This window comes from Lactuca sativa, chromosome 5 (assembly GCF_002870075.4).
Source record: "Lactuca sativa cultivar Salinas chromosome 5, Lsat_Salinas_v11, whole genome shotgun sequence".
Taxonomy (NCBI): domain Eukaryota; kingdom Viridiplantae; phylum Streptophyta; class Magnoliopsida; order Asterales; family Asteraceae; genus Lactuca; species Lactuca sativa.
In genome coordinates, this window is record NC_056627.2 from 300,748,466 (window position 1) to 300,771,919 (window position 23,454).

General features: G+C 36.7%; 3 protein-coding genes across 4 annotated transcripts; all 3 read left to right on the forward strand.

The window, feature by feature from the left end:
* Positions 1 to 12,174: 12,174 nt before the first annotated feature.
* LOC111892560 (30S ribosomal protein S16-2, chloroplastic/mitochondrial) lies at positions 12,175 to 13,629 on the forward strand. The gene is made up of 3 exons (XM_023888616.2): positions 12,175 to 12,369; positions 12,758 to 12,803; positions 13,188 to 13,629. The coding sequence occupies exons 1-3, from the start codon at positions 12,237 to 12,239 to the stop codon at positions 13,399 to 13,401; spliced, it is 393 nt and encodes a 130-aa protein (XP_023744384.1). The 5' UTR covers positions 12,175 to 12,236; the 3' UTR covers positions 13,402 to 13,629.
* A 3,394-nt stretch (positions 13,630 to 17,023) lies between these two features.
* Positions 17,024 to 19,317, forward strand: LOC111892517 (uncharacterized). 2 transcript variants are annotated; one of them, XR_008232595.1, is made up of 8 exons: positions 17,024 to 17,310; positions 17,434 to 17,552; positions 17,971 to 18,053; positions 18,256 to 18,377; positions 18,450 to 18,614; positions 18,715 to 18,822; positions 18,927 to 19,119; positions 19,191 to 19,317. XR_008232595.1 is itself a non-coding variant. In XM_023888562.3 (7 exons), exons 1-7 carry the CDS (start codon positions 17,100 to 17,102, stop codon positions 19,105 to 19,107), a joined length of 975 nt encoding a protein of 324 aa, XP_023744330.1. In that variant the 5' UTR covers positions 17,026 to 17,099; the 3' UTR covers positions 19,108 to 19,317. The 2 variants fall into 2 exon arrangements, 1 of the variants encoding a protein (XP_023744330.1); XM_023888562.3 differs by having other exon boundaries at positions 17,026 to 17,310; positions 18,715 to 18,808; positions 18,927 to 19,317.
* A 1,039-nt stretch (positions 19,318 to 20,356) lies between these two features.
* On the forward strand, positions 20,357 to 23,167 carry LOC111892518 (uncharacterized). Its single transcript, XM_023888563.3, has 6 exons — positions 20,357 to 20,612; positions 20,963 to 21,081; positions 21,586 to 21,668; positions 22,122 to 22,243; positions 22,450 to 22,614; positions 22,699 to 23,167. The coding sequence occupies exons 1-6, from the start codon at positions 20,405 to 20,407 to the stop codon at positions 22,962 to 22,964; spliced, it is 963 nt and encodes a 320-aa protein (XP_023744331.1). The 5' UTR covers positions 20,357 to 20,404; the 3' UTR covers positions 22,965 to 23,167.
* Positions 23,168 to 23,454: the final 287 nt, after the last annotated feature.

Consider the following 23,454-nt stretch of genomic DNA (forward strand, 5'->3'; position numbering starts at 1 on the left):
GGACTGGTTAAACAAGATAGCATGGTTGGATGCCATGGTTCGAGGCAGTGGTTCCGTATATGTCGGTCTTTTGGCATGGGCTGCCCAGGAAAGGATGGGTTTTGTGTTTGTTCAGGCCTTTGTGGTGATATTGATGTGGGTTGAGTGGTTCAGACCAGGATGAGTATGTTGGTTGGAGGTCTCGAAGGTTTGGTTAGAGGTCGTGCCTTGGGCCTTGAGGCACAAGAAGGAAGCAGTTGATATGATCGGTTTGGAATTGCATTTGGAACTTAAGTGGCAGGTTTTCGAATTAGATTTTCGTTATTGGTGGCAAGGACCTTGACCTTCAATTTTTCCAAATTAGAAGGAGTGGATAGGCTTGTGACCTCCCGAGTTAGGTTGGATTCTCAGCTTGAGGTATGTTGGTCGCAATAGTTGGGAACAACATGTCAGTGCTGGTGTGCATAAGTGGTTTGATGTGGCACAAGTATCTTAGCAATGTGAGCAAGGGTTGTGTCCTTGGGAGATGGGAAAGCCAGGTGTCGGATTGTTGTGTGGGTGGCAAGCAAGGGGTGTATGTTTGGTTTGTACAATCGGTATTTTCCTATGTTTTGTACGTGGTCATTATGGGAAATTAAGAGGTTTTTAGCTGAAATTTAGGTTTTTATTGGGGTTCGTTTTATTTGTATCTGGAGAACCATTCTGTGGATGATATCCATTTCATGGTCAAGTATGGTTGTACCTGGTTGGGCTGTTTGGGTTATGTTTTGGTTTCACCACTAGTGGGCGGTAGTTCAAGTTCTAAATAGGGGATAATTGGGATTCTTAGGTGGAGCGTCAGTCATTGAGGGTTCTATTAGTTTGTTGTTTGGTTTGCTTCTTTCAGATTTGTTGGGTAGATGTTGATCGGTGAACCCTTTCCAAAAGCAGGTATGTTCAGCTCCAGGTGGGTCGCGGTTCTCTGGCTTAGGTCTCAAGGTGTCCTAGACCATTGGTCGTTGACTTCGTCTTTCAGCGGGAATTATCTGAACGATTCAAGTAGTGACAGTTTAGAGCAAGGAATGTGTCACCTACCCTCCCGTGCAGTTTATTTATGTTCCCTTGGTCTCTACGTATATTTACCCTCAATGATGAAGTGGATTTTTGAATTCGTAGCAGACTCAGATTTTGGTAACCTATAGGATCATCTTAGAGGACTTCTTGAGCTAGTGGTGTAGTGACGGAATCCGTTCAGTCATAAACAAGTATGGGGTCTTGTTTGAACTATCATGAGGATATTTTATGTTTTGAGTAAGGTGGCCTTTTCGATTATCTTTGGTGTTTCTTTTCTCTTCGGATGAGATTATGGGTTCTTAAGTATGTGTATGGGGGTACTCCTTGTGAGCTGGGCTAGAGGGCATTGGGGATCTTGGTTCAAATTATGTGCATGGTTCTCTTGGGTTACAACTTCTGATTTGGATCAAGATTGCAATCGTTATCCTATCTGCGGATCGTGTGTGACTTTGTTTTCATAAGGTTTTGCTTGGTGGCTATTTTGTGGTGCTTAGTTGGGATTGTAAGGAAGTTGTTTAGGTTCCTTCAAGGTAATGGAATGAAGTGGGTATCTTCAGGCCTGTAATGTTGGGCCAATGATGCGATGACAACAATATCGGTTGGTTATCGAGAACATTTTAACCATAGGTTGTGGGCCTAGTGATCTTAATGGTTCATTTCTTCTGTTTGTAGTGCTTTCGGTGTGGATGCGTTAATAGGGGTCAGGTGAGTCGTAAATCAGTTGGTTGGATAAAGAAAGCGGTAAGGATTGATGAAAGTATCAGTTTGGTATTAGAAAGTCTCGGCATGTTGTAGGCATTATAATTCCAGTTATTCGCAAGCTGTTGTTAGATTGTGATTCTCAAGTTGGAAATTTCTTATGCAATCGTAAGTCGTAAAGTACTTGGTGTTTGTATTGAGTGGATGCCTGGGTGGGGGTGCACCGGAACCGGTAAGGGTTGGATGTATCGCAGAAGTTCGTGGTTTGATCATCGTTGCTCGTCAAAGCAGTGGTTGGTAACAACATAGCAAAAAGTCAAGGATTGTTAAGATTTTGGGTTCATCATATGTTTTGGTTTTGGGTTAAGTTCGCGATCGGTGTGTTTTGAGGATCATTCTTCATGGTTCTAGTACTTCCCTGGTTAGGGAATGGGGGTAGATTCAAATGGACATTCATCAGTTTAAGGGAAGGTTCTGTGAGGAGGTATCATGGGTAGCCATTCTCGAGCATGCTTTTGGTGGGAACTCGTGTCGGGAATCGCGAGTGGTTCGTGCAAGGTTCATATCCAGAGCAGAGGGGTTAAGAACTCTGTATATCAAAGGCATCAGTTGGAGGATTCGAGATTTAGCTTATGTGTCTGCACTCCAGGATGGCTTCATCTTGTGAATAAAGGGCAAGTGATGAGGGTTCGGGCTCTTAGCAGCAGTGTATCGACCCGATAGTCGAGGAAGTCTGTATTTTATATCTCCTGTGTGTTTATGGAATTGTTATCATCAATGGATGAATAGATTGTTCAATGGATAGGTGTCATGGTTTTAGCAATTGGTTTAGTTTGGGAGGTTTGTCAGGGAATCAGACCAATTCGATACCCAAGTTTGGATATATAAGGTTGGGTCTTTGCATGGTATTATGGGTTATTCTTCTTCTGGTTGGCAGTTTTTGTTTGGGTTTCATTATTTTGGGAAGGTCGTTTTATGTACAAAATTTTCGGGTGCATTCCTCAAGTGTTGTTTTGTCATGAGTGTTAGTAAGCAGCGATTTCGAGGATGAAATCTAATTAAATGGGGGAGAGTTCTAACACCTGATTCCAGATATGGTATTATTTTCAAGTACATATAGTAATCTTCTTTGGAAACCACAACGTTGTGGAGCCTCACTACAACGTGGCGTTGAGTTTTGGGCCGCGGGATTTAATGAGTCACCACGACGTAGTAGTGGCTGTTGGGGAAAACCTGTCACACCCCAAAACCGGAACGGCGGAAACGTTCTGGGGTGGATGACGTCATGTCAAGTATCACAACACATGCATTATAGTAATCAAAGTACAACAAAACATTGCATTAATAGTAATAATTTTACATGGTTACATTAATACATCAATTCAAAGTAATACAAGTAATAGAATAGATACAACATGATACTAAGCTATCTTCATCAACAGCTCCGAGATGTACCTGTCTAATGCTAACCTGAGAATACAAGTTATTTGAAAAGCGAGTATCAGCATTTTCACAAATACTGGTGAGTTCATAAGTATTTAGTGACATTTCATTCAAATAACTTTATAAAGTAATAGTTTAAGTGTTTACCGTGTATTAGAGTTCTTTCCAGAAAATCCTATATTTTCTTTAATCAAAGCAGCCTTCTACCAAGACTGGTCAGTGTTATGTGGTAAAAAGTGGTTTTCCCTTAATTGCTATCATTATCAAAATACTGAATTTGATTATTAAAGAAAGCAAGAGACAACAGGGAAATAACATATGCCTCAGCAGTGAGGACTGCTGACTATGGCAAAGGAATCATAGACTCCAGGAGAGTATTGAACGAACGACACGCCTGGTTCAGTCTAACAAATAGAGACACAGACCCTATAAGGTACCAAATGAAAGGTACAGCTGGTAAGGTCCAAAACAGTGAATGCAGACCGCAAACAATATCAAATGAAAGATATGTCTAGCAAGGTCTAAAATAGTGAATACCATGAATACAGTGAATATAGTGGATACTCTGAATACAGTGGATACAGACCCCAGACACCATCAAATGAGAGATACGTCTTGTAAGGTCAAAACAGTGTGACTTTGAAATTGAATTACCAGCATACAGTGCAGATTGCTGGCGAAATACCGTTACCTTAAGGCCATGAATTATAAGGCAACCTGGGATACTCGTAACCATACTGACTAGAGTTCCAGACGCCCTACAAGCGTCTATAAGATGTGACATTTGTCACCCGTTGGCTTGGTAGGCCGGGACTGTAGCTAGCAGTCTGGGTGCGGGGTTGTCAATCCCATATAGATCTATACACACAATGTCCGCTCTCCCTACAGGAGACTCTGGTTACCAACTAGACTACGGAGAAGGTCGTGTCCTGAAGATGCATCCCAAATAGTGGGTAGAGACTTCCAACTAATGGGTTTCTAATGTAAGTGTTGAACTAGAGGCAGAGACTCTTAACTGAATTGACTGAAGTAAACCCGTATGTCTATGCTTGTGTACATAATATATAAGTAATGAATCAAACGACCTTTGGATGGACATCCGATCCCACCAGACCATATCTCAACGAAGAAAAGGAAATAGGGCTGACAAGCCTTCCTAAGTCCTTTAATCATTATTTATATGCATCTATACAAGCACAGACATACATCTAACTACAACTGAGTGCGTATCAAGTAGAAGTGGTTCTTGTGAAATAGGAGTGTCTAATATGTGAAGTAGGAGCGGTCGCAAGTGAAGTAGGAGTGTCTAATATGTGAAGTAGGAGCGGTCGCAAGTGAAGTAGGAGTGTCGAACAAGTGAAGTAAAAGCGGTCGCAAGTGAAGTGGGAGTGTCGAACAAGTATAAGCGTATCACAAAGTAGAGACGACTATAAGTGAAGTAAGAGCGTCTATCGGTATAAGCGACTACAAGTATAAGTGAAAACGTTACTAAGTAGGAGTATAAAATAAGTATAAGCGAAGCAACAGTATCTAATAGGTAAAAGTATACGTCGTGAAAGAGAAACTTTGATGAAAAACCTTTATGTTCGGAGAAAATCACAATTTATATCCTTTTGTAAAAACATGTTTGAAAACCTTTGGAAATCTTTCATAAATCAGTTTAGAATGAATTTATACAAAACAGTATAAGTAAGAGTTTTGAAACGAATGAAATCCTTTTAGAAAACCATTATAGTGTCCTACTCAGTAAAACAGTGTACAGTGTCGTAAAATCTTGTGCATGCGGGTTATCAATCACATGTGATTGATATGATAACTGGCATGTTTAACTTGTATTCCCCCCTATAAAACATGTAAAAACATTTAAAAGGTTCATTCAGGGGTATGAACTCACCTGGTGTAAGTAGGTCCGACGAAGGTGTCGTTTGGGCGTTCGGTGTCACGCAAGGACTTGAACACACACAATGACCTATTTAACACATGATAACATATGTTCACATACAATTAGTATATTTAATACTAATTAAGCAAATATACGCGCTCAAAGGAGCGGAAAACACTTTGGATAAGTGTTTGGGTGTCCCGGGTAGCGTCTAAAGGCGTGTATGGCTAGGGAATGGAGTTTACTATCTGAGAGTAAACCCCTTTATATGATGTTTACGGCCCAAGGACTACTCACCATGAGTTTACGACCGTAAACTCATGGTGATGGGTTCTAGGGTGTTTTAAGGCTTCTACTTGCTCATGGAATTATTCTAAGTACTTTTCCAAAAAGGCATGAGTGGGTTTAAGGCTTCTAAGGGCATTATATTGGAGTTTACGGCCTAGGGACAACTCCTAAGGGAGTTTACGGCCGTAAACTCTCATCCCTTTAGTTTGGTGAAGTTTCAAGCCCTTATTGCCTTGCTAGTAATTTATAATGAAGTATGATGCCATTTTGGGGGATTAAATCAATGTTTTGAGCATGTTTAAGGGTGTTTACGGCCTTGACACATGTCTGGGCCGTAAACTCCTTTTGCTCCTTCATTTTATTGAGTTTAATTGATCCAAACCCAAAGGACTAGCCCCTAATTTATGTCTTAAGCCTTGGTATGAATTTAGGGCACCCTTTAACATGTTTTTATGAGTTTACGGCCCTGGAACTATTTCTTGGGAAGCTTTGGCCGTAAACTCCTAAATGGAGGGTGTTTGACATGTTTAAGGTCCCCAAACTATTTTTAGATGATTCTAGGATTTATTCCAAGGCTATTGGTGGAGTTCTATGGCTTTTAAGCATGTAAAAATGAGTTTACACCCCATGTTTGAGGGGTTTACGGCCCAAGCACATTCCTTGGCCGTAAACTGCTATTTGCTCCTCAAAATTCATGACTAGGGTGTTCTAAGTCCGGATTTGCAAGCCATAAGGTCGTATCTAAGTCCCAATGTTGGTTTGGAGGGGTTAAATTGCTTAAAAACCCACTTATTAAGTGTCTACAGCCCAAGCATGCTCCTTGGCCGTAAACACATGTTCCAAGTCCAATTCTATGCTATAAACACGAATCATAATGTTTAGAGTAAGCTAGGGTAAGCGGACTTACAATTTGGAAGCGTTTGGTTGCGGATTTGGGGCGAAAACGGGTCTAGAGTGAGAGTATAGAGAGAGAGGGTGGAAAAGCTCCAAATGGAGTTTACTCCCCTTTATATATGGGTGGGAGTTGGAGCTCAGTGGAATTCTACCCAATACTGCCGTTAAACGGGGCTTTTGGTCGCACCCGATTTAGTGGTCGTAACAATAAAACTTAACATTTTCCAAATAAATGGAAATGGGTGTTATGTGTTTTTATTTCTTTTTATCACGACTTAACGACATATTAAATGTAAACAAATGGGATGTTTATTAAATTTGACGACCTCTAATTAACGGAACTTTATAAACTGGAATATTCCGTTAACGGTAACGGGGAAATGTAACGGAACAACTTGGGTTGTCACAAAACCCTAGAGTTTAAGGGTTGAGCCCTATTTAAAGATCCTTACCCCCTTTAAGCCTCCTCCTATCAGCTCCATCTCTCAAAAATCGTTCCTTAAAAACCCTACCCTAGAGCCCTTTTGTGATTTTAGCCTTAAAAGTGTGAGTTTTTTGGTGCTTGTGAAGGAAGAAGGTGGTGGAAGACCTCATTAGGAGTCCAAGGCAAAGAAGATCCAGGAGTTCACCTTCCTCTAGCATCTCAAGGAAGTATAAAGTCTTCATCTTGATGATTTTATGAGTAGATCGATGGAAATTTCCCTTTCTTTCTCTAGATCTTATTGCCTTGAGTTGTTGAACTTCATAAAGCTTGCAACTCTATGAGTCTCCAGACCATTTGGAGCATTTTACTCTTTGGATCTAGTCTAGAATTGACTTTGAGGGTCATGCATGAAATCTTGGATTTTTTGCCCTATTTTGACCTACTAAGAGTTCAAGACATGCATTGGACATGCATGTTTGAAAAACACCAACTTTTATGGTGTTAGAGAAAATTTTGTTTAAAGCACCGATTATTTCTTTACCTTACAGAGTTGAAGACTTTGCAGTTTATAGTGATGCATCTGGAGTTGGGTTAGGTTGTGTTCTGACCTAGAGAGATAAAGTGATATCATATGCATCTCGACAAGTGAAACACCACTAGAAGAACTACCCCACTCATGATCTGGAGTTGGCAGTGCTAGTTTTTGCACTAAAGATATGAAGACATTATCTTTATGGCATGAGGTGTAAGCTTTACACCGATCATAAGAGTCTCTAGTATCTCTATGGTCAAAAGGAATTGAATATTAGGCAACGATGTTGGCTAGAGTTACTCAAAGACTATGATTGTGATATAATTTACCACCCTGGTAAGGCAAATGTCGTAGCATATGCTTTTAGTAGAAAGATAAATTTGGAAAGGAAAAGGCCAAGGGCGTTGAGAATTGAAATTGTCTCAACAAGTGTGGATAATATTAAGAAAGCTTAGGAAGAAGTTTTGGAAGGAGATAACCGAAAAGAATAACGTTTAGGCAAAACATTGGAATCCGGTTCGAACGACCAAGAGTTGAAGGTATTCCAAAACAGGATATAGGTGCCTAAGATAGGAGGAATGAGAGATATTCTTATGGAATAAGCTCAAAAGACCATGTACACGATTCATCTAGGAAGCACCAAGATGTATAGGGATTTGAAAACTTATTACTGGTGGCCAATGATGAAGCTCGATGTTGCAAAATATGTTGTTGATTGTGTGACTTGCGCAAGAGTTAAAGCACAACATCAGAAACCTTACGGGAGCTTGGAACCTTTACATGTACCCATGGGTAAATGGGAAGACATCACCTTGGATTTTGTAACCAAATTGCCCAGGACAAAGAAAGGTCGCGATATGATTTGGGTAATCATAGATTGATTGATGAAGAGTGCACATTGCATAACGGTTAATGATAAGTGGTCTATGGATAAGATTGCAAATGTCTACTTGAAGGAGATAGCAAGACTTCATGGTGTTTCTTTAATGATTTTGTCGCATCGTGATAGTCATTTCATGTCGAGGTTTTGGACGAGCCTACAAAAAGAAATGGGTACGAAGTTGTGTTTGAGTACAACCTACCATCCACAGACTGATGGTCAGAGTGAAAGGACAATTCAAACACTGGAATATATGTTGAGAGCATGTACCCTAGAATTACAAGGTAATTGGGATTATCATCTACCCATGGTACAATTTTCCTACAACAATAGTTACCATTAGAGCATTAATATGACACCTTATAAAGCCTTGTACGGACAGAAGTTTCGTAGGCCATCTTGTTGGCTTGATGCTGGAGAAAAACAGTTTATGGCTCCCGCAATGGTCCATCAGACTGCTGAAAAGATAAAGGTGATTAGAGAAAGGATGTTAGCATCTCAAGATCGTCAGAAGAGCTATGCTGTCAAGAAGCGACAAACAATGACCTTCAAAGTTAGAGATTTGGTGTTGCTCAACGTCTCACCATGGAAGGTACTTGTACAATTTGGAAAGAGAGGAAAGTTGAGTCCAAGATTTATTAGGCCATTCAAGGTTCTTTAGAGAGTTGGGAATCAAGCTTACAAGCTGGAACTGCCAGAAGAACTGGATGGTATTCATAACACTTTCCATGTGTGTTATTTGAGGAAGTTCACGGGAGAAATTCCCTATATAATTCCGCTTTCGGAGATAAGGATTGATGAAGACAAGAGGTTAATCGAAGAGTCTGAAGCGATTTCTAATTACGAGACGAAGAAGTTACGATGTAAGATGGTTGATTTAGTGTTTGTGCGATGGAAACATACGTTAGGGTCGAACCTCACCTGGGAGACAGAAAGTGAGATGAAGAATCGCTATAACATCTATTTGTTAACGCATGATTTTGATGATGGAATCATCCTAAGGGGGAGAGAATTGTAACGCCTGCGTTTTCCCGCTAGACATTAATAAGATAATGTAATAGTTAGGGTCAACAATTGTAACCTTTATAGAAAATAAATAAAGAAAATTATTGGAGTATTATGTGTAATTATTTGTAGTGCACGTGCTTATAGTAATATAATAAAATAGGAATAAAATACGCATCTAAATAGAATAATAATTAGGACGGATATCCTTGACGAAAGTTGAAGTAGTCATAGCAAGGATTCCGGAAAATATATAGAACGCTTAAATCAGACTTATAACAAAGCAGTTATGATCATTTAAAGTTTCACGATTCGACCCGATACGGCAACGCTCGTCGTAAAAAACAAATTTTTGTTAGGTTACTTTTTAGCCTTAGTGATCTAAACGAAAGTCGTAGTAGTTGTCAAACTAATAGCATGCATAGAGAGAACATCCAAATTTGACTTCGTGAGAGGAAGTTATGATTTCTTGAAGTTTCAGCAAAACATTGCGGGCACAAAAATTGAACTTTTGATCAGCCAATTTTTAGCCGAACCAATCTAAACGAGAATTGAAGATCTCATTAATAGGAGTTCAACGATATAAAGAAAGTCGAAAACAGACGCCAGATGAGAGAGTTATGCATTTTATACGGACTTTAATAGTTTAAGCATGTGTAAAATTAATAAAGTCAAAATTAGCTGACGGAGTCTAAATGAAATTTATAGATCTTGTAGATAGATACGCGTGGATATAAAATATGTCAAAAATGGAGTTCGTATGAAGAAGTTATGCAATTTTGAAAATCCATGTGCGCGTATGCGCGACGCGCACGACCTTCTAAAAGCCGCCACATCGCTCCACCTATTGATCGCCATGTGTCAAGTTTTCAGAGGGGAAGAGTAGCGCCCAAGCAGGTTTGCGGCGCGCACCTGCCCTGTATGCGGCGTGCATGGGTATTTTCCTTCTTATAAATAACATTCCGATCCTTTGCCTCATTCCCTACAAGTTTCTCTCTCGAATTCTCTCTGTTGTAGCCCCATTTTGTAGCTAATAGCCCGGAGTTCCACCAATGGAATTTCTGGACTTTTGTCTAGAAAATCCCTGTAATTTAAATTACACTTAGCCTTGTTTTAGTGTAATTTATATTTGTTGTCATAGTCGTTGTTATGAACTTATAAATAAGAACTATCTGTAATTCCAAGTTATAATACTGATTGATCTACTTATGTGAGAGGTGACTAAAATGGTCATGTTGATTTAGTTGTTGGATTTCAGAAAAGGCTATACACCGAAATGCTCCTGCCTCCTAACTGTCCTGCCTGATTGATCCTTATTTGATAGAACCATCAATATTCACTGGAATGATTGATAGGTCTAGGCTATTTTTAGTTACGTAAAATATTAGACTAAGACTTAGTGATAATGATACTAGGTTACGTCAAAGGAAAAGTCAGTTGTTAAAAGCGAAGTGTTGTCCAAGTTTTGAGGCATCACTTTAACAAAGTGAGTGCATGGTCACTTTCATCTTATACATAGGTATGAAATATTTAATATTCATCTATGTTAGATGAATGATCTATACATGTTTTATCTGATTTAAACTGTATACATATTTTTATACCGATAAATATATTAGGTATAGATATGTAGATGAAAGATGAAATAGATGAAAGGGGCCTCAACTTTTTGGTATGACACGTGCTTGATGTTGAGTCATCTAGTGGAGTATAGATAACGACCACAAACTATTCTAGACAGTCCAGTGGAACGCTAGCAGACTCGCAACCTGTAGGTGTTTTTTGAACTAAGTGTTCACTAAGTGTACTCCACCCCCCATGGTTTCCTTATTGACATATATTGCCAAGGAATCCCCTAAGCATTATTTTCTATCCCGAAGATGATCCTTATGATAGGTCCCTTAAATTAGATGCTTTAGCGACAAAAAGTGAGGATAACGAGAATATGTAATCGGGTTGAATGATTTGAAAAAAGTATATAATTAAAAAAAAATTACTTATTGTGGGTTGAAAACCCTATGTGCAGGTAGTGATACGAGAGCACATGTGTGATAATCAGATGATATATTCATGGATTATTGGTGAGTAGAATAATAGATGTTTGTAAGGCTTGTATTATTTCAGTTTATGCTTGTGTACTATATTAATGATGACATCCCAAAGTTTTTAATATAAATAAAATACATTTATTTGGAAATGCATTAATAATATCATTATCATGTTTTTGGGAACAATTCCGCAATATTATTTTTCAAAAAGGATAATCTGATTTTAAATAAGCATAAATAAATCGGTCTTTTTTGGCAGTAAAATTGGGGATTTCGCACCATCTTCACAAGTATGAATCCCACATCCATGACTTTGACCTTTTGACCATTCATCGGAATAAGCATATCCGGTGTAGAATCGATACACACCAAATCCATGTCTCAATCCTTTCTTGTATTAAGCTTTATACTGGCTTCCCCTGACATGTTTGTGAGGTGTTGATCTAGGAGTTGGGATGACAACTAAATCGTAATCAAAATCACCGCCATCGATCATATTTGATGCTCATAATTAGGGTTGGTTGAAATCGAAAAACGGAGAACAGAGTGAAGAGCTGTCATCGATCAAAATTTGATGTTCATGATCAGGCGACTCTTTTGATAACAAAGAAGACGGAGAACAAAATGAAGAGCCAAAATAATGTTGATTGAAATCAGAAGAGACACCGATAATTTCTTTTCTGATTTGAACCTCCGATTTCTTATGATGTAGTTCATACATGATTAGTGATTTTTTTTTTCTAAAACGAGAAGCATACGAAGTCTTTGTTGAGTTCATGGCCTTGGCTATTGAATTTAGAGTTATTGACGCCCAATTATTGTATGTGGCAATTGAGTGGGAGTTTAATAGTTGGTTTGACATATTAAACATGCTGAATAGGAAGGGTTAACCGGGTGACCCCTTCATTTTTTCCAAAAGGACTTTTAACAAACTTTTTGCCAAAATAGGACATACGAAAAACTAAGGGTATCAAACTAGAATACTAGAAGGTTTGTGGTAGTTTTTGTAACTATTCCATCAAAAGGGGTGACATGCAAACAAATATGACCCATCGAGGGAAAACCCAAAACCCTAATTTTACTTTTTCGTCCAGACAGAACGGGCAGAAATGGTGGTGAGGCTGAGATTGGCGAGGTTGGGATGCCGGAACAGGCCATTTTACAGAGTAATGGCTGCCGATAGCAGATCTCCGAGGGACGGAAAGCATATAGAGGTCTTGGGTTACTTTAATCCTTTGCCAGGTTCTTCGTTCTTTCTTGATTTCTTATATTTTCTGATAATATCGACTAATTCTAATGTGTAACCATCCTGGGATTTGATCAGAACCTATTAATATCTGATTTTCAACATGAAATTCTCGAATCTCAAGGGCAAGATTAAAACTGAATGTTTGTATACGTCAATTGCGAAACAGTCTAAAGATTATAGATGACAAACTTTCAAGATTTGGACCAAATTTGGGTTCTTTCGGTTGGGATTATTTTCAGTTAATGGTATTTGGAGTTGCGATTGATTGAAACAGGACTCTTCCGTGAAATGATTTCTTCTATAATCATATGGTGTTTGAATTTGCATTTTTGAAGCAATTGTTATGTCGTTAATTGTTGGTTAATTCCCTTGTTAATGCAGGCCAAGATGGTGGCAAACGAATGGGGCTTAATTTTGAGCGAGTGAAGTAAGTTACTTGATACACCATTTTCTTATTAATTTTTCTTAATATTGATAAAATTTCTTGATTTATATATGAAACAAAATAATTTGGTTTTTGTGGTTGACCAATTTGCGATGATCTTTTGATGAAAAAGAAGAAATACAGTTATTGCCCCTAATAAAGATAATGATCCATATAAGAGTTTATTATAGCATCCAATTTTCATTTCTTTTTCCTATTACAACATTGTATTATCAATTTTTATTCATAGTAACACATTGTACTTTGAATGTTTTTCTCATCTATAGCATTGTACTTAATGAAAGTAGGTTGCTATAAATCTATAATAAAACAAATATATGAAAGTAGGTTGCTATATTTTGCATCTAACCATTTTATGTGCTACAGATACTGGCTATCGGTTGGTGCACAACCCTCGGACCCGGTCCAACGTTTGCTATTTAGGGCGGGGATACTGCCGCCACCACCCATGGTGGCAATGGGGCGGAAAGGTGGGCCCCGTGACACACGTCCGGTGGACCCGCTGAGTGGACGTGTCATGATGCCTGACCTACCAACCAAACCTAGTATTGAATCTGGTGATCAAGAAAATAAATCTTAAACTTCGCGAAGAGAAGATATGGTGGTAGTTTTAGGTTGTTGGGTTGGTGATTCTGGTTATAAACATTTTGTAGTGATATGAAAAGCATACGAGGGATAAATTGAATCTTTGGTTTTTAAAGATTGTGTAGCAAAGAACTATTATGTTGATTTGAATTACTATGTTAAGGTGGCATTCTTGTTACAAGGAGTGTGCGTATTTATATGATAAACTTGATGTTTCTGATGATATTTGGGTGACATTAAATATTAATTAATAGAGCATAAACTAAATAAATTTGAGTATTGAAACTTGTTTTGTTCTTTCTCATTGTTGGTAGGTAACTGGTTCATTGTTTCGATAAACGTGAATTTTCACTGATGATATTTGACTGGTTCATTGTTGGCATGCCCAAACATGGTCTCAACCAAGACTCACAACGCAAGAAACAAGAAAAAAAAAAAAAAAACCCGTTGGATATTTAAAAGAAATTATTTTATATTTTCCTTATAAATATTAACCAATTAACAGCAATACTTCCATACTACGGTTTTTCATTCTATACTCTCTAAACTTTATATTTTCTCGTCTACTTTTTTACTCAAACAATGAAGCAAAACCCAAACACACCACCTAACCCAAACCCAACACCACATACCAAGACAAGAGAGTCAACTCACACTAAATAAAAGACCTAGTTGAATCCCATGTTTCGATTCGTCGAGTGGTAGCTTCATGAATATGCTACAAGGTTCACCAATTCAACATCAAAACTTTTTTCAGCAACCATTTCAAAAACACTTTTTCCAATAACGCTATCTACCTAATCCTTAGAAACAACCAATCTAATTCCCACAACAACTCCCATTCCAACTAAACACCGTCTAACAACAATAATTTCTAGACCCCAACCTTCTCAACAACAAGAGCATGAATCGATATTAGATTCGGTACCCAAAACGTAATCAGAGGAACAACCCAAAGCTTAAAAAATAAGAGGCAAAAAAAAAAAAAAAACAACAACAACAACGATGACACAAAAAGGTACTAGGACTTGGTCCAAAGCCAAGGAAGTTGCATTAGTATGTGTGTGATATTCGTCTCCTAAGATAACTTTATCATGAAGACAGACATGAACCACCAAAATTCGCCAAAAGTTTTGGCAAAGAATTTTAGATCATTTCCACACGGAAATGAAAAAGGGAGTACATCAAAATAACAACTCTTTTTCCCAAATGACACTACTTGAGAGCTAGTTGCATCAAATTCAATTGTTTTTTCAACATTCTTAGCAATCTGTATAAAAGTGGAAGAAATGATTTTGACATCTTAACTAACACTGTCCGACAATATCATAACGATAACGATTGTAAAACATTTACCGATCACAATCCTTGAGAAGTTCTCAAAATGGATCCAAAATGAGCACTTTAGGCGGATATACTTACAAAATCAACCAGATCCAACAAACAATCCAAAGCGTCCGAATCAAACGAGTACACACAAACTGTGGATGCATGTACATAAATCGACCTCAACAATGATGTTGAAGAGATTTTACCTGAAGAACCCATCCAACGGCCTATTAGAAGAGATAAAGAAAAACGAAAGCAAAAGCAACCAAATAACTTAGACTTTTTTAAGTAAAAGTTTGAAGAACATCTTCGATCGCAAAATCAAAACATAGAGCTTTAAAAGGAAAGCAAGATGTAAAAAGAACTCCTACGTGATATATAAGTGTTAATACATCAATTAGTGATGTTGTGTCGCCGTGGACCTCGAAACAATGTTAGCGGTGATGTGGAATGGTGAATAATTTTATTTGACTTTAATGCAATTTTCATTTATGTAATTCATATTTAAATAATGATAAAATTGCAAAAATGGTCCCTATGGTATGCATTTTTTTGGGGTTTTAGTCCAAACCACGATTTTTTTGGCTTCGTGGTCTTTTTGGACTAGTTTGTATGTGAAAATAGTCCATCCGAAAATTGAAATGACTATAATACACTTGGGGTATTTAATTTTCATTTTTCTTTCATTTTTTTTTAAAAATTTAATATTTATTTATTTATTTTAACAATTAAAAATAATAGAGGACCTCTCTCTCTCTCTCTCTCTCTCTCTCTATCTCTCTCTTAATTTTTAATCTTCCTAACTATGGATTTGGCATCAAGATCCCGTTCACACAACCCTGGAGAACCTCCAGGTCAATCGCTGCCTAGAGTTGAGCTACCCAAACCACCGTCGTTTTGTGCTTGTTCACTGAAACAACCTTGGGGAAACATACAAGGAGAACGGTGGCTCTGTATCAAATGAAATCGCAAACAAAACATCAACGTCCTTTTGCCCTTTTGCTTCTAAATATACTCAGACCCGGTGCAAGTGCACACCTCTGTTTTTCTTCTCAAATCACCTGCCAGAGTAGTCACAGAAACACCTTAAAATTGTCCATCGTTGCACTAATGGAGTTCATATCAGGATTCAATACGCAACTGAAGCAAAATCAAGTCCAAGCCAATCTTCAATGGCGATGTGATAAGAACAGGGCTTCAATTAAACGACATGTTCACGCCCAGATTATGGATTCCACTCTAAAACTTGCAACTACTTCCAATGAGTTTTTTGCTCTTTCTTTGAAGATCTTTTCTCTGGAGCAAAATTGAATCTCATGAACTCCCCCTCCCCCTTGAAGATTGTTGCGATCGTTGCTGCCTTTCCCCCTTTCATCCTCCATTTTTTCTTCATTCCTAGTCCTGAACTCACCACCGAAGTGGGTGTTTCCCCAGAGCAAACATCGGAGCTGGAAACCCCCTTTTAATTCCCCACCTTCGCACCTTCCTTCCGAGACAGAAGAAGCGCAGGAGTTGCTTAAGCAGCCCTTGCTGCTTTCCTTACTCCCCAGCTACAAACCAATAAGGCACCAGAGGTGCTCTTCTTCTCAAAGGGTCTTTCACCACCGAGTCACTGCCTCATTCATGATTATCCTTCTCGATCAGACGAAAACCAAAGACCGGAGGTCCTTTTTCCCATCGTCGGTAGCTTAAGCTTCCCCCGTTCTCCTATTTCCTTTCTCAACAGATGAACCATTGGAGACGATTGATTAAAATAAATTGCTTTAGGGTTTCTGATTCAGACTGAAAAAACAAATTAAAAGGAGAGAGAGAGAGAGAGAGAGAGAGAGAGAGAGAGAGAGAGAGAGAGAGAGAGATTTATTTTTTTAATTAGTTAAATAAATAAATAAGTTTTTAGATTTAAAAAAAATAAAAGAAATGAAAAATAAATAACTCAAGGGTATTATAGTCATTTCACTATTCAGATGGACCAAAAAAGCAATGAAACTAACTCAAAAGGACCACGAAGCCAAAAAAATTGAGGTTTGAACTAAAACCCCAAAAAAATGCATACCACAGGGACCATTTTTGCAATTTTGTCTTAAATAATTAAAAAGTTAAAAGTAATCGTATGTGAGGTGAAAGTCATACGTATTTCGTAGATAAATAGTGGAAAAATAATAAAAAGAGTAAGGGATATGAAAACTTTTGTTGTGTTTGGAAAGTTGACAGCTGTCTAAAGTCCAAACTCCAAACTATTGAAAGAAAACCGATTTTTCAAAGACTCCAAAGTCCAAAATAAAAATTCGAACCAAATAAACTCCTTGGTCCTTTCTCTCAAAGTCTCAACATCCTTTCAGCCATTATTGGTTAAAGCCCAAAAGAATGGGAACTTTGATCCATAATTATCGTTTAAGCCCCTCCAACTTTGTCACTCCAACGATAAATTGCTACCCATCAGATTTTCGTCTTAAGCAGGCTCTACTTGTCCAACAAGTAAGCTATTGGAATCGTTGCAAAAGCAGAGAAGCGAAGATGTCCGCGGCCGTCGCTGCTACCGGCGACGCCAATTCCACCCACACTGAGCAAAACCCAGGTGAGTTTCCGGTGACCAGTAACCGATTAGTTTAATTGATCAAAAGTGAAACAACCCGCCAACCCAGATAGAATAATGCGAATTTGATTATAAGATTTTGGGGTTTTACGTTTTTTCTTTCAGGAATCCGTCAGGAGAAAATAGTTTTACGAAACAACCATGGGGAGAAACTAGTGGGTATATTGCATGAAACTGGATCCAGGGAGATTGTGATATTGTGCCATGGATTTCAATCAACAAAGGTTTGCTACACCCGGGACACTTTTACTCATCATCTTCCAGTTATTTTTCTTAGGGTTACTTGACCCTATAGCAACCAATTAAACCAGTAAACTAACATGTTTATGTCAAATATGTGACTATAGTATTGATTACTGGTGGCTATAAATGAAATCAAATCTAATTTTCCATTGATCAATCTCACATGCTTAGATGAATCCTTTAGGGGGAAATCTATTCTTATCGAAATTGATCTATAATCCTTTAATAATCTCAAGTGTTGTTAGTTTCATCGCGACAATCATGGGCTTGTCATTGATCGTTTGTTTACTCAAGATCCAATTAGGACCATGAGAAATTGTTGTTGCCTTGTGATTTAAGATCAGTGGAGTGAATTGTTGTGGCAATTTCATAATTCGTTATTGATTCTTGATTTTGTAGGAAACCAATACCATGATGAACCTTGCTTCTGCCCTGGAGAAAGAAGGGATCACTGCATTTCGTTTTGATTTTGCTGGAAACGGGTAAGTTTCAGCATTAAACAGACATCTGCAATTCATTTGAAACAACTGTAAAATCACCTATACACCCCTAACTTTAACCAACTGATTATCTGATTTTAATCCTTGTATATACATTAATCCTATAGCTATGAGATAGATGGAGTTGGAATTTGATAACATTTTTTGTCATCTGGCATGTTAAATAGCATATATTTTGTTTCAGGGAAAGTGAAGGAACATTTCAATATGGCAACTATTGTAGAGAGGCTGATGACTTACATTCAGTAATCCAACACTTTTCTGAAGCTAATCGTGTCACAAGTGCAATCCTTGGACACAGTAAAGGTAAGCCACACATTACACATGGAAAAAGACGTAAACGCCCTTCTCATCCTCATCACATCTTATTACTTGTAGGTGGGAATGTGGTGCTCTTATACGCTGCCAAGTATCATGACATACACTGTGTCATCAACGTATCAGGGCGTTATAAAACAGAAGGGGGTGTGGAAGAGCGATTGGGAAAAGGGTATTTGGAAAAAGTAAAAAAAGATGGTTTTATCGATGTTAAAGCCAAAACCGGTATATCTGAAACTTTCGTGCCAAATTTGCAATAACCATAATCTTGTGGACTTAAAACGTAAATACTATATATTGTTTTAATAATAATATTGGTGTGTAGGGGAGGTCTTGTATCGTGTGACTGAAGAAAGTTTGATGGATCGTTTGAATACAAATATGCATGAAGCATGTTTGCAGATTGATAAAGATTGCAGGTAACACATAAAAAGTAAAAACTACTTAATTAACTTAAAATCAAATTCTTTGAGTGAAATAATTTTTTGAAAATAAAGTGACCAAGTGTCTTGTTTGATTTGTGGGATGTTTTTGTAGGGTGTTGACAATTCATGGATCCAATGATTCAATTGTGAGAGTTGAAGAGGCATTAGAGTTTGCAAAGATTATACCAAATCACAAGTTGCATATCATTAAAGGAGCCAATCATGGATTCTCAATGCATCAAAATGAATTAGTTTCAGTTGTTTTGTCTTTCATAAGAGAATGTTCGAGATAATGCAAAGTAAAGGTAGGTAGGTGAATTAGGCTCCATTTTTGGGATTTCACATTGTTTTTTAAATGCTATGTTTTGTTTGTTAGACTCGACAAAGATTGGGCATACAATGTTCTTTTGGTTATTTTGAGGATGAGGATGAGAAGGGTATTCATGTCTTTTGCATGTATGAAAACCGAGAACAAATTATATTGATGATGAGGTGTTTGAATATGTGTCTAAAGTGTTTGTTAGATTTGAAGTTGTGATAACTAAGCGTGAGTTGTGTGGAAAATGGTTCTAGTTTTATCAGATTTGGAAAATAAGATACAAAGATAAGTTGATTTATTAAGATAATCAAAGATTATTTTTAACCTCAACCAACAAGATTATTTAATTAGATAATTTGAATTCTTTAAATCATAATAATTATTTTGTAAACATACATCCAAACAATACACGTAATTACTATAATAAAAAGATGCAATTTACAAATTTGGACAAATGTGGCTCATTGTTTAATAGCTGCTTATTGAGCCAAACATTTATGTCTGTCGTTGACTTAGCCCTAAATCTAACCGAGTAAGAGACATTTTAGAAGAGTCCCAATAAAATAGAGACTTATAAATATGATATTAAATATGTATCAAAGTAAGAGACATGTTAGAAGTGGCAACATTAAAATAGCCACTTTTAAATATGATATCAAATAGATTAAATATGATTGAATCATACCCAAGTTCTTAAAAGGCCTAATAAAAAACATATAAAATGACCAAATAAAATGTGTTTGCTCTTTGTCAATTTGCACTCGCTAAGTTGGTTATGATGTATAATACTATTCTTCTTAATAAATCAAGTTTTTTTTTTTTTTTTCTTTTCTTCACATGTCAACCTCTCATGAGTTTTGACACTTGTCATTTTATGGTATTTTTGAAATAAATATTAGCTACTTGTCAATTTTTGGTTTGTTTTAATTTTTAAAATTAAAGTCATATACTTACATATGTAAAATATTAAATATTCTATATATGATATTAAATTTGAATAAATACGTTTTTTTCTTTTTTATTTTAAAGTTGTACATTAATTTTTTTTTTTTTTTTTACATTTTAATGTTTAATCTTTTTTTTAAATCAACCCGTGTAATACATGGGTCTCACACCTAATTATATAAACAATTAAAGGATATATTGAGATTAAAATATGCATCACAAAAAAAAAAATATATTCGTTCGGAGAAGTCCAAACGTTTAGGAGCATAAAAATTCAACATGTGCCTGCAGGACTTTAGATGCGGGATAATATTTGGAAAGAGTGAATGGGGAGCTTGATCCAAAAGGTTTATTTTATACACTCAAATTTGATAAATACTTCCAAAACTTCCTGTTTATCAGATTCTCCCTTCAAACAATCGATACGCATCAATCACCACTCACACACTCTCAACAGTAGAACAAACAGAATCAGCCTGCAGATGGCCGCCGGCGACTCCACCACCTCCTCCGTAAACGTCGAGCAAAACCCAGGTCAGTTTTCGATTTTCAGGCAATTTTTTCCTACACCCATTTCAAATTTACTTCAAATTCACTTGCTCTTAGGGTTAAATTCTGATTTGATGATTAGCAGCACATCACCAGATTTCATCCTATGGACTCATTTGCTTCATATATTACTAAATTAAGTCTTGTCCCCATTAAGTTCACACCTATTTCCTCATTTCAACCGCTAATTGAGTAGTAACCTTGCCATATTCATCTGGGCTCTATATATTTGGGGCATTAGATGGATCTTGTTTACGCATTCTCTATTTTTACATTAATAATATATATGAGAATTGGCATTTAAAGATAATTGCAATCCTCTCGCATTGTTTTAGGGATTGAACTGCAAAGAATCATCATACAAAACAAACACGGAGAAAAACTTGTGGGTTTGTTACACGAAACAGGGTCTAAAGAGATTGTAATCATATGCCATGGCTTCCAATGCACAAAGGTATGATATGAACCTCTTTTTTGCCACTTTTCATGTTCAACTTTTTAAATATTTAGGTAAATAATAAGAATACCATAACAATTAACAAAGTAAAACCATATAGCTTATAAAATAGCAAAGCTTTAGCTCCACATGGCTATAAAAAACAAGAATATTGCATCAAAAAAAATCATCTTTTAGCTGCTGCAGCAACAAAAAGACAACAATTCATTGCCTTATATTGAATTTGGTACTCTGGATTCAGTGGGATTTGGCTGGAATTGGAATTCGATTCCATTCCAATACCATGTTTGGTTGCAAATGAATGTGGATCTGAATTCCGTTGGAACTCATGAAATCCTTTGATCGATGTATTCCAACTTTCCATCCTAAAACCCATGGAATAATTCAGTTCACAACATTTACTTGTTGTTCAAAAATACTTAAATATCTTTTTAACCCTACAATTTCATGAGTATTATTGATTTTATGGATGATTCATTGTGAGTGTGTTCTTGTTTCTAGGAGTATAGTATGATGGTGGATCTTGCACTTGCATTGGAAAAACAAGGAATTACTGTATTTCGCTTTGATTTTTCAGGAAATGGGTGAGTCCATCATTTTACACAATACATTTAATTTAATATTTTTTTTTTTTTGGAAAATGATACATTTTGACTTTCGAGGTCAAATAGACTTATTATCAACTTCAAAGCGGGAATGAATCATCTTAGTTTCACGAAATTGTTTAATTACACTAAAGTTGATTAAAAAAGATACAATTAGAAACACTTTGTTATAGAATTTGATGCTAAATTGCAACATAAATTTCATTTACTTGTTGTGTATTACAGCATCCAGCTTTTGTTTCTTTCTATTCCAGCATCATACTTTCCGATTTACATTTTTCTTAAGGCATTGTACTTTGAAAAATCTACCAAATTATCACATTTTACTTTCAAGATTTTTATTTTATTTTTTATTGCAAAATTGTACTTCAAAAATTCTATCCAAACATAACAATGCAAAAATTCTAATAGTAATAATTTGTTGTATTCCAGTGAAAGTGAAGGCTCATTTGAATTTGGAAACTATAGTAAGGAGGTTGATGACTTAAAAGCAGTAATCCAACACTTCACTGCAGCAAATCGTGTTGTAACTTCAGTCATTGGACACAGTAAAGGTAAAAAATAAATCTTGTAAAGTGTCATCCAGATAAATAATGTTTAAAAACAATTTGATAACTTGACTTCACACTTGAGCATAATGGAAGTAAAAAATAGACGAATACAAACAGTTTAAGACTTAATGGAGAAAGCCTCCTTTTCTTTGACTTTTTCTATCAAGTCGTTCTATCTGTATTAAGTTAAAAAGAAACACTTTTTACAGGTGGGAATGTGGTGGTCTTATATGCATCTTTACATCACGATATCAAGACAGTTGTCAACGTGTCTGGTCGCTATAAGATGGATAGGGGCATCGAGGAGAGATTAGGAAAAGATTATTTAGAAAGAGCAAAAAAAGACGGATTTATTGACATTAAATCCAAAACAGGTTATAACCATTTGCAATTATGATAAAAGTTAAAAACACAGGAGACCCTTATGCAGATTTACAGTTATGTTTAATAAAATGTAGGAGAAGTTTTGTTTCGTGTGACTGAAGAAAGTCTGATGGAACGTCTGAATACAAACATGCATGAAGCAGGACTTAAAATTGATAAAGATTGCAGGGTGTTGACTGTTCATGGATCAGTTGATGAGGTCATCCCAGTTGAAGATGCCATGGAGTTTGCCAAGATTATACCAAACCATGAGTTAAAAATCATTGAAGGGGCTAACCATGGTTACAACAAACACAGGGACGAATTATGTTCGGTTGTTGTGGCTTTCATAAAGGACTAGTTGTCCTAACAGAAGGAGGTGAGAATCCATAAGTAAAATCGCTGGCTAAACTATAAAAGAGTTCATTTTGTGGTGTTTTGAGACTTAAAGCAATTCCTGTTGTTTTTTGTATAGTTTGTTTGGAAACAATGATGAATCATGTATTTGAGCAAAGATTGTACTTGACTTTAGTGAATGTCATGTATTTGGGATGTTGAACTAAAGGTATTTAGTTATATAGCTATTCTCCTATCCCCTTCTTGAACGTAGGAACAACCATCCACAATTCCACAAAATAGGCTTGAAATTTATGGAGTTTTGGAAGGAAAAATCCCTATCAAGAGTTGTTCCTTATATTGAAATGAAAAACTGTTAGGAAGCCAGATGACACTTATCAAGAATCAGTACAAATCTTATGCCGTTTGTCAAGATTTGATGACCTTTGTTAGGAAGTAATGCGGATAACACACAAAACAAAAAGCACACAAAGACATAATATTTACATGGTTTA